The sequence below is a fragment of the Coffea eugenioides genome, chromosome 9 (genome assembly GCF_003713205.1).
Source record: "Coffea eugenioides isolate CCC68of chromosome 9, Ceug_1.0, whole genome shotgun sequence".
Lineage (NCBI taxonomy): Eukaryota > Viridiplantae > Streptophyta > Magnoliopsida > Gentianales > Rubiaceae > Coffea > Coffea eugenioides.
The window spans coordinates 5,223,363-5,234,921 of record NC_040043.1 but is presented as its reverse complement, the minus strand read 5'-3'; the positions used below and the strand labels follow the sequence as shown (position 1 = coordinate 5,234,921).

Genomic DNA, 11,559 nt, shown 5'->3' with positions numbered 1-11,559 from the left:
GGTGTGGCATCGTGCCCATGCCTTGCCCAAGGCAAGGCAACGGCCGTCGTGCCCATGCCATGGCCAACGCAAGGCAACGGCCGTCGTGCGGCCTAAGGCCCACCGCCTAGCCATGAGGGGAACCGTCGTGCGTTTATCTTGCCGTCGGTTTGGCATCGTGCCCATGCCTTGGCCAAGGCAAGGCAACGGCCGTCGTGCCCATGCCATGGCCCAACGCAGGCAACGGCCGTCGTGCGGCCTAAGGCCCACCGCCTAGCCATGAGGGGCACCGTCGTGCGTTTTTCTTGCCGTCGGTGTGGCATCCTGCCCATGCCTTGGCCAAGGCAAGGCAACGGCCGTCGTGCCCATGCCATGGCCAACGCAAGGCAACGGCCGTCGTGCGGCCTAAGGCCCAACGCCTAGCCATGAGGGGCACCGTCGTGCGTTTTTCTTGCCGTCGGTGTGGCATCGTGCCCATGCCTTGGCCAAGGCAAGGCAACGGCCGTCGTGCCCATGGCATGGCCAACGCAAGGCAACGGCCGTCGTGCGGCCTAAGGCCCACCGCCTAGCCATGAGGGGCACCGTCGTGCGTTTTTCTTGCCGTCGGTGTGGCATCGTGCCCATGCCTTGGCCAAGGCAAGGCAACGGCCGTCGTGCCCATGCCATGGCCAACGCAAGGCAACGGCCGTCGTGCGGCCTAAGGCCACGCCTAAGCCATGAGGGCACCGTCCGTGCGTTTTTCTTGCCGTCGGTGTGGCATCGTGCCCATGCCTTGGCCAAGGCAAGGCAACGGCCGTCGGTCCCATGCCATGGCCAACGCAAGGCAACGGCCGTCGTGCGGCCTAAGGCCCACCGCCTAGCCATGAGGGGCACCGTCGTGCGTTTTTCTTGCCGTCGGTGTGGCATCGTGCCCATGCCTTGGCCAAGGCAACGCAACGGCCGTCGGGCCCATGGCATGGCCAACGCAAGGCAACGGCCGTCGTGCGGCCGTTGGGCAACGGCCTAGCCACGAGGGGCACCGTCGTGTGTTTTTCATGCCGTCGGTGTGGCATCGTGCCCATGCCTTGCCCAATGCAAGGCAACGGCCGTCGTGCCCATGCCTTACCCAATGCATGGCAACGGCCGTCGTGCGGCCTAAGGCCCACCGCCTAGCCATGAGGGGCACCGTCGTGCGTTTTTCATGCCGTCGGTGTGGCATCGTGCCCATGCCTTGGCCAATGCAAGGCAACGGCCGTCGTGCCCAAGCCATGGCCAAACGCAAGGCAACGGCCTACGTGCGGCCTAAGGCCCACCGCCTAGCCAAGAGGGGCACCGTCGTGCATTTTTCATGCCGTCGGTGTGGCATCGTGCCATGCCTTGCCCAATGCAAGGCAACGGCCGTCGTGCCCATGCCTTACCCAATGCATGGCAACGGAGGTTTACCCGTGGCCTTGCTATGGCCAACGCAAAGGCAACGGCCGTCGTGCGGCCTAAGGCCCACCGTCTAGCCATGAGGGGCACCGTCGTTCGTTTTTCATGCCATCGGTGTGGCATCGTGCCCAAGCCTTGGCCAATGCAAGGCAACGGCCGTCGTGCCCATGCCATGGCCAACGCAAGGCAACGGCCGTCGTGCGGCCTAAGGCCCACCGCCTAGCCATGAGGGGCACCGTCGTGCATTTTTCATGCCATCGGTGTGGCATCGTGCCCATGCCTTGGCCAATGCAAGGCAACGGCCGTCGTTCCCATGCCATGGCCACGCAGGCAATTGGCCGTCAGTGCGGCCGTTGGGCCACCCGCCTAGCCAGAGGGCACCGTCGTGCGTTTTTTTTGCCGGTCGGTGTGGCATCGTGGCCCATGCCTGGCCAATGCAAGGCAACGCGTCGTGCCCATGCCATGGCCAAGCAAGGCAACGGCCGTCGTTCCCATGCCTTGGCCATGCAAGGCACGGCCGTCGTGCGGCGATTGGGCACCGCCTAGCACGAGGCACCGTCGTCGTTTTTCATGCCGTGGTGTGCATCGTGCCAAGCCTTGCCCAATGCAGGGCAACGGCCGTCTGCCCATGTTGCCTTAGCCAATGTCGCTAGTTATGCCTGCACTGAGAAGCTCATGAATAAATTCTTGCCAATGCCAGCATCATCTCCGGAGTTGGAGATTGAAACTGGGCTTTTGGATAAAGCAGAAAAAGAAGAGTCAGAGTTTGGTGGAGAATTTCTTCCGGAAGAAGAGTTGGAAAAGCAAATAGCTGATACAAAAGAAGTTGAAATGAGAACTGAATCTGGGGAGGATGGAAAGAAAGAGCAGCACGTAGAGGGGCATGAAGAGCCCAAGGAACAAAAACTTTACAAAGATGAAAGTTTTAAAGAGAAGGGGTATGAAGAAGATGTTGGTGAATACTTGGAAGGGGAGGATGACCGGTCGCTTGGAGGGCAATTTGTTAAAATTTTAGGTGTGGAGAAAGTGGACAAAGAACCTTTGATTGAAGAACGAAAAGATGAGAAGCCATCAGCTGAGATAAAGAGAGTCGTGGTTGTAACGGTGCCAGAGAAGAAAAATGCTGACGATGTTACAAAGACAGATGAAGTAGTTATAATCGCTAGAGGAACTAGGACTGAGATTAAAAATGTGGAAATGGTGACCAGAAATGATGAAGACAAGGCATTAAGGCAGGGAACTACAGGTGATCTGGAAAAGATTAGGGATAAGGGTGACATTGGTGAATCTGTCAAGAAGAATAAGAAGAAGAACAAGCATCACGGGAAGAAATCGCATGGAGTTGGAGGGAAAAAAGAACACAATCACAGGAAAACTACAAAAGAGATGAATGAAAAATTAAACAAACAATTCAGTGAGAAAGGAGAGAAGACAATTGCAGATGCTAAAAGGGGAAGCGCAGAAGCAACAGGTGAAGGTTCAACTACAGAAAAGGTAGATGTAGATGATAGAAGCAGTGTCTTGGCATCTCACAGGCTGATTGGCGATCAAGGAACATTAACCAATGGCAACCGTGCTGCAGAAAGCTGCAAAACTGTGGGGGTGGAACTGAAACCTGGAGCAGTTACTCAAGGAAGCGGAGTGGACTCTAATGTTTCTGATGAAAAGGAGGTCAATGCAATTGAATCAAATACAGAAACGAGGGAAACTGCTAGTAAGTAATTGTTCTTTGGTTGTATTGTGACTTTTAGAATGTCACTAATGCTTTAGCTGGTCTTACTTCCCGTTCTGCGGTTTGATTCTTTATATTTGCACAGTAGTTTGGTCTCCAGAGAAGGGTGCTAAAGAAAAAAACTTGGATTTTGTGGAGAATCAAGTGCAGGTGTTTCCCAAATCCAGGGGGGAGGCTCCAATTTCTTCGAATGAGGTCAGTTTTTGGTGGGAATGTGTTTTCCTTCTCAAAATATTTATGTGATTTTTCATGAGTTGAAAGTCTAGACCAGGGTATCCATGTACAACATATGTACTTTGGGTTACCCTCTGAAGTTTCTCCTTGAAGATTGAATAAATAGAAACCCTAGCTGGGCTGATCTTACTGTTTGAATTTTTATTAAATTCATGAATGTTGTGCTGGTTACTGTAACGCTTCTTTAAGCATTGATTCTACACAAGCTGATACACGTTCATATGGGTCCTGAATATTGGCTGATAGACAAGCTGGTTTTTAAAATGAATTCACTCTTTACTGTTGTATGCTGCTTTAGTTTGACATGAGATCTTGTCTCTATTGTCATCAAGGTTAGATTGCCAATTAGGAGATTGCTGCAGATTCTTGCGAGTCTTTAATTCCGTGCCCTTGTGTTATGGCTATATCTTGAGCTATTTCTCGTCTAAAGTCCAAAATAAGTGGTGCAATATAGGCAGATGCTGCTTTTCCTAATGAGTTATCAGATATCTTTTTTTTCCTGCCCGTAAGCCCTTCTGCTCCTCCTGCTAGCTGCTAATGTGCTTGATGCAATCTACTTTGGCGTAGATTTCTGCCAGGGAGGGGAAGATGTGGGAGCAGATAAATGCAATGCGAATGATAGTTGGATACAAAGCAGCCCCTCAGTCATCCTGCATGGAGGAACTGAAGGCTTTATACATCTTCACTGGGGTTGAACCACCATCATCTTTTGACAAGCCCTGTGACCTCAGAGAAGCTGAGGATAAACTTCACTTTCTCATGTCTATTGTAGGAGTCAAGTAGAATCCTCTACTGCTGTAGTGTTCCTGGAGAGTTTTTGTGGTTTCTTTCTTCTCGTGATTTGTACCTTTTTTTTTTCCTTTCTTTTGAGTCACTGAACTTTTGTTTGTTCATGCTGGATGATAAATTTATTTCAACATATATTTGTCATATGCTTTTCTTCACTTTATAGGGTCATTGATTTAAAAAAAAAAGCCTTCTCTCTACTGTGGCCTCCCCATATGGTTGCCTTCCAATTATGAGCCTCATTTCATTGACTTTAGAATTTAGAAATAATATGCTTCGAGTTTAGCCGCTCTAATGTTGAAGCTTATTTGATTATTTTAATAAGTTTAAAATTTTATTCAAATTTGATTTATTTATTTACTGAATTGAATTCAAATTGGCCTTTTATCGAGCTGACTTCAGTCGAGTTTAAATAGCTTGAAATTTTTAAATATAAAATTTCATTTTATACAAATCGAATCAAATTCAAGCTGAGTTTTGCTGAGTTTTGAAAATTTATTGAATATAAAACGCTATTTAAATTTGACTTAACCAATTAGCGAATTAAGTTCAAATGAACTCTTACAAAGTGAAGTTTGATTCGAATATCGAATTAAGTTCAAATGAACTCTTACAAAGTGAAGTTTGATTCGAATATCGAGTAATTTGATTGATCTTTCCAAAAATAAATTTCGTTCATAATCCCATCCATAAGCATTTCGAATAACTTGGATAGAATTTTCCCGTAAACGGAAGAATTTTGTTTTATCTTCTCCATTTCTTATTTTTGTGTCATCAACAAATGGCTCCGTATGGACTTTAATGGAGTGAGGGAAGGAGACTCTTATGTTTTTCTACATGCCTTGCTTTGTGACGAGTGTAGTTTAATCTAGTAATACTAATTCAGTTTTTTATTATTAACAAAATGTTTAATTTCTTTGCTCATGGCATCAAATCTTGTCCAATAATAAGGGAAAAAAAGTGGAGATTTGACTAAGCATGCACCAAATGCTAAGGTTCCATTTGATAAAAACTGAATCTGAAATCTGAAATCTGAAACAATTAATTTGCTGAATTTTACGCACTGAAAAGAAATATATGAATGTCTAGATTTTAATGCTAAACTTATTTATACTGTTTGATAAACATTTATAACTGAATGCTTAATAAGTTAAATTTGACAATTTTACCCTTATATCTTTTCATCCAAAAAAGAAATAGAACCTATGATTTAATTAGCTAAAAATGTTAGGTATGAAAATAACAATATTTATTTTTAAATCAAATTAATATAAAACATGAATTATATTATATGAGGAGTATGGAGAAGAAGTGAAAGTCATTCAAAAGGGAGAAAAGAGAAATAGAAAATCATTAGATAGAGAATATTAGGTTCTTTAATTATATAAGAATTTTGAACATAATTAATAAACAAGGGTAGATTTGGTAAATAATATAAGGTAATTGAAGTAATTCCATTGATTCTTATTAGAATTAAGCAATCAGTTAGGATTCTTGTGCTGAAAAAAATACACACAAGTTCAGTACTACTTAACAAGTTCAGCAAATGAATTTTCATTTATCAAACACTCAAAACATCTGAATGTCTGAAAAAAGTTCAGATTCAACACTTATTATGTTATCAAACAGACCCTAAGGCCAAAATTCTCCCTTAAAAAACCAATTTTTCTCCAAAATTTTTTATATTTTCTATAAACGCATTTTTCGTTCATTCTTTTACTTTGTATATATTAAATCAATATGTATTTTTACAAAAAATTCTGAAAATAGAAATTTCTTTTCTCCATTTTCTGTTGTCCTTAAAGAAAAAAAAAACACAACTGTCATGAGGAGAAAACTTGCCATTGAAAAACGGTGAAAATAAAGAAGGGTTATGGCGGGATGAGTAAAGGCTTTGTTTGGATTGCCGGTTTCCGTCGAAAAATTACGTCATTTTCCGTTATCACATTTCTCTATTACCTTTTTCCCTCACATACATCAAATCGCTACAGTAATTTTTTCATGAAAAATCACGGAAAATGCAATCCAAACACATGGCCTCGGCGGAGAAGAGACGGATTCCCCTATCCTTACATAATCAACTTCTGCGCGTTGACTCTATATATGTACACACACATATATATATGAGCAAATTATCCGGTTGGCCACTAAACTTTTACGATCGTTGAGTTTTGGTCACTCAACTATTAAAAGTCTGGTTTTGGCCACTAAAATGTATAAAGTTAAGACACGAGGCCATTCTGTTAGATTTAGCCGTTAAGTTCTCTGATCTGTCTGTTCGCACGATTTTCAAGACAAAAGAAAGGGTCAATTTAGGAATAATTTAGTCCAGGCACCATACCGCATCACTTTGTTAGGGATAATTTAGTAGTAGTTGCTACAACGACAACAACAAAGTAGTGAAAGGCAATGGATTGGTCTTCTAATTGAATTAATTTCAATAGAATTGGGCAATAGCGATGTGTCACAGGGTCGGCTGCTGAGTCATTATCACCACCTAGTTTTCAACCATAACCTACACAGGGAGTGCAGATGAACCACCGGCACCCCAAAAACCAAAAACAAAAAAAAAAGGAAGAAGAGGGACGATCGATAATAGTGAGATATCCAGTCTTTCAATCTACTATCTATGCTAGCCCAAATTTAATTATTAAGGAACAAAAAAAAAAGAGCAAGATCGGCGAATTTGTTCATGGACTGCTCATCCATTTATGCCCTCACCACCCACCTCTCCCGGACCCTCTTCGGCAACCGCCCGTTTCATCTGAAGTCCAGCTCCCAAACGAGGACCTCGATTCACTCATCTCCGTCACCACTGATCACGACCTCCAGAATATGCTGGAAGAGCACGACTGCATCTCCGCCGTTACATCCCCTACACCATCCTGCATCAGATTATTTCTCTTCCCCATAAAGCCAGAGTCTCCGAGTTCAGCGCTTCTTGATCCGAAAGTTGACTCGTGGTTTTCTGATGCTCTGAATAACACGAAGATTGTTTAGAGGGGTCAATCTGCTGATGCTGCTGGTTTGGGTCAGGGACTAATGGGTTTGGATATTTTGGGTAGATCGGATTGTAATGCAGCCTTGGAGAATCCAGCTGAAAGCATGAGTAATAATGGTGCTGAGGCTAAGGAAATCAGTGGGGCTGTGCCGGAATCGTTGGTATTAGAGAGTAGCTCGTCCTTTGGGTCAACTAGTTCTTCAATTTCAATGTCAAATGAAGGCCAGCTGTTGGATCCATTGTGAGGATGGGAGCTTCAGTTTGTTCGAGAGGAAGCTCAGAGTACCCTCCTAAACTTTTTGTTTTTCAAGAGGTGCAAGTGCTATTTTCAACTTCCCATATTGACCCTTTCTTTTGTCTTGGAAATCGTGCGGACAGACAGATCAGAGAACATAACGGCTAAATCTAACAGAATGACCTCGTGTCTTAACTTTATACATTTTAGTGACTAAAATCGGACATTTAATAGTTGAGTGACCAAAACTCAACGATTGTAAAAGTTTAGTGGCCAACCGGATAATTTGCTCTATATATATATATAGAAAGGAAAAAGAGAAGCCGGAGAGTGAGAGACAGAGTAAGAGTCGGCGAAAGATATGAATGGGAGTGGATCACAACAGAATTATTCTTCATATAGTTATTAACTACTCCTGCCACTTGTAATTTGGGGAAATTGTGAATTGAATGAGAAAGCCGCCTACTTTACTTTCGCTAACTATAGATATAGCTCTTCTTAACCTTTCCCACATCTCCGATCTCTCCTTTTTGCCTGACCACGTTCTCCTTGAACTCTTTCTGGTTAGTACTGTTCTTCTCGTCCCTACCTCCCAATTTCTTTTCTACCAATTTCTCTTGATTATTGTCATTATTTTTGTGTTGATCTTTTCTGGGTTCTGGATTGATTTTGGTTTTCATGCGGGTTCTTGATATTTTCCTTGATGGGTTCCGTTGTACTTTGTCTAACATGCCCTTGATGGGATCTGCGATCTTTTTACTGTGTAGCCTTCAGTAATAGTAACTTTTTGTTCTCTGTGCTATTCGATGTGTTTCCTTTTTTGCAATTAGTTTGAATCAGATGTTAATTAGATGCATTGCTGGTTTAAAGATTGAAGAAGTTTTATAAGGGCCAAGGGAATAGTAACCTTAGAAATGGCCGATCGAGAATCCCCCGATCGGTTCTCTAGTGGATTGGATGAATATTTGATTAGTTTGAGATGTGATTCAAGTGGCATATACTGTTGCTCTAACTTTCTTGTTGCAATTTATGTTTGTGCTACATGATGTACTAGAAAAAAAAAAGTTTGGAAGTTGTCATCTAAAGTAGATATGGATAAATTCAAAGATTGAAAAGAAAAAGGAAATGTTGTTTTTTGGAGTGACGAATTGTCAAAAAGCTGTAGAACAAGTTTTAGTTCTGAGCGTTAATCAGTAAAGATGCAGGATTGCAAATGATCATTTTGAGTTTTTTCATCTTTTACGACATTTTGGTTCAAATTGTTTGAAGTGGGTAAGAAAGCTGTAGTTACAAAATGTGAATGGTTGGCGTGGGTTTTTGCATAATCTAAGGATGAGAATTAGTAATGGCTTGAAGGTAGCCACTTTTGAGAAGGCTGCTCATTGTTGTGTTTGGATAACCTTAATCTGAATGATGTTTTTCTATGGCTTCTTTTGTTATATTGTTGACTTAGAAAGTCTGCTAACTAAGTCTTGTGGTAATTTTAAATTTGGTGCCATTTGTTTCTTCTTTCTACTATTGTTGCATAAAAATGGATGTCTCTTGGTTGTGTTGTATTTTTTAAGGTTTGAGCTAAATTTTAGGCCTTAGAATCATTTATTTTTGAACTCAGTTGAATAAAGCTTGGGGCAAGTTCAATGAATGCCTGTTAGGATGGCTTGATGCGACTTAGGTGCCCCCGCTGTTCATTAAGCTTCTTTATAACCCACTCTTTTGCTCTGTTTTGGTTTTCTGTGGGTTGAAAGTTGATATTTGTCTGCCTCTTCCTATCTTGTACATCAACAAAATAAATATAATTTGCTAATTACTCAATTACCTTGAAGTTTGTTATGCTGGTTCTGATGTTCTTACCTACGTTCCAACTTCCAAATGCTCAAATAGAAAGCAGAATTGAAATTGGCAGGTCTGTCATTTACTGGGGTTCAAGTTGATTTGAAATGTTGTTTTCATTTGCACAATGGTTGTCTATTTTTCTTTTCATTGTCAGTAAAGTCTTCTCTTGAATGTTCATTGTTAATCCTTATTTAAGGGATGACTGGAGCACTGAAACCATTGAAGCAAATTAATCATCCAGATTTTCAGATGTATTTTTACTGTAGCTCTTGTGTGAGCTGTTTAGATGATTCGAACTCATGAGTTTGATTTTTAATATCCTTCTACTGATGATGATTTTAATTGGCAGAGAACTTTAAGAGCAGGGAAACTAACTGAGAAGATCTTGAAACTGTTTGTGGCTACTGGCAAAGACGAGATACTTTCTTTGATCAGTGAACTTAATATTCAACTTATTCTAACTCCTGTACTTCCCACCAGTAAGTCATTAAATATATAAATGTTCTATACAAAATCAACTTGCTGTGTCTGACTTTTCATGTCAATCAGGATGCTCTGAGAAATTTTGACGCTATCTGGCATTCCGAAAGCACGCTCATCATACTTGACTTGAAATAGCTAGCTATACTCGAGAGAACAAAATCTTTTTCTGCTTAAACTCCCATAAGATGGCTCAAGTCAACATTAGAGATGATGAGGTGGACATTGTGATAGGTGCTCTCCACTTAGATCTTACTTCATTTATGGAAGATTGGAGAGCAGTCTTTTCTCGGTTCCACCTGATAATTGTCCAGGATCCTGACCTCAAAGGAGACCTTAAAATTCCTGGAGGATTTAGTTTTGATGTTTATACGAAGTCTGATATAGAGAGCGTTGTTGGGTCTTCTTCAAGTTCTGTTGTTTTCTCCGGCTATTCATGTCGGTATTTTGGCTATCTTGTGTCCCACAAAAAATACATAATTTCAATTGATGATGACTGCATCCCAGCTAAGGATGATAAGGGTGAATTGATAGATGCAGTTGCACAGCATATCACCAACCTTATGACACCTGCCACTCCTTTTTTCTTCAATACACTTTATGATCCTTTTCGCAAAGGAACAGATTTTGTCCGTGGATACCCGTTCAGCTTGCGAAGTGGGGTTCAATGTGGTCTATCATGTGGACTTTGGCTTAACTTAGCAGACTATGATGCTCCCACACAGGCCCTCAAGCCAGGGCAGAGGAATTCTAGATTTGTTGACGCTGTTCTCACAGTTCCAGCAAGGGCAATGTTACCCGTAAGTGGAATCAACATAGGTTTTGATCGTGAGTTAGTTGGACCAGCTATGGTCCCAGCTTTCAGGTTGGTAAAGGAAGGAAAATTCAGATGGGAAACAGTGGAAGATATATGGAGTGGGATGTGTGTAAAGGTAATATGTGATCATTTGGGATATGGTGTGAAAAGTGGGCTTCCATATGTTTGGAGAAATGACCGAGGAAATGCAGTTGAGAGTTTGAAGAAAGAGTGGGAGGGAGTAAAGCTTATGGAAGAAGTGGTTCCGTTCTTTCAATCGATGAGATTGTCTCAAGGAGCAGTTACAGCAGAAGATTGTGTCATTGAGATGGCTGCAGCAGTGAAGGAGCGACTGGAGCCTTTAGATCCTGTGTTTGCTCGGGCCTCTGAAGCAATGGTGGAGTGGGTCAAGCTGTGGAAAGTAGTTACATCTCGATTGTCCGACTCTGCTGCTTGAAAGTTGTGATCCTTGTATCTTGTCGTCCTTCCCGTCTTCCGCCACACCCACCCTTTAACCCCAATTAGTGCCCTTCATGCTCTAATACAATATTTTACTATCTGCGACTATGATGACTTTATTACTCCTCACCGTTTGGAGAAATAATAGAGATATTACTTATACATCAATGAGCTCTTATGACCCTTTTGTAGTTTATTGCTTTGTGATGATTATGAGGAGGTACTTTTGTTTGCTCATATTGTTAGACATTGATGGCTGATTCCCTTGTCTAATGACTAAAGATGGTTGAAATATGAATTGTACTTTCTTGAATGTATTTGCTGTTTGGTGCTTCCATATAATGTTGTGCAGGGCGGACACGAAGATTGGTAGATCACAGTTTCTGTTTTTCTAAAGAATGGCAATTGATTACTGCACGACCACATTGCTTCGCAGCCCGTAGGGAAATGCCTTCTTGCATCTGCGTACGTACAAGTAAATGCAATGTTTAATCCTTTGAGAGTGTCTTCTTGATGGTTTATTTGGTTCATTTCATCTCGTTAAAGAAGCTAATGGAAGTGTGGGCAATAAGAAACATAGGTTGCCAAATGGAAGAATCTGTGGCACCAAAAGG

The 11,559-nt window shown here is 42.3% G+C and overlaps 2 protein-coding genes across 2 annotated transcripts in view; both read left to right on the top strand.

The window, feature by feature from the left end:
- The window catches only part of LOC113782045, a 13,349-nt gene extending 9,070 nt beyond the window's left edge, over positions 1-4,279 (top strand). The window contains exons 6-8 of the mRNA XM_027327957.1: positions 1,936-3,103; positions 3,207-3,316; positions 3,923-4,279. Of these exons, the coding sequence (XP_027183758.1) occupies positions 1,936-3,103; positions 3,207-3,316; positions 3,923-4,138 (1,494 nt within the window). The 3' untranslated portion in view covers positions 4,139-4,279. The remainder of the gene's footprint in view (positions 1-1,935; positions 3,104-3,206; positions 3,317-3,922) is intronic.
- Positions 4,280-7,709: 3,430 nt separating this feature from the next.
- Positions 7,710-11,262, top strand: LOC113782704 (probable UDP-arabinopyranose mutase 5). Its single transcript, XM_027328605.1, has 3 exons — positions 7,710-7,940; positions 9,560-9,689; positions 9,889-11,262. The coding sequence occupies exons 1-3, from the start codon at positions 7,827-7,829 to the stop codon at positions 10,941-10,943; spliced, it is 1,299 nt and encodes a 432-aa protein (XP_027184406.1). The 5' UTR covers positions 7,710-7,826; the 3' UTR covers positions 10,944-11,262.
- The last annotated feature ends 297 nt before the right edge of the window (positions 11,263-11,559 follow it).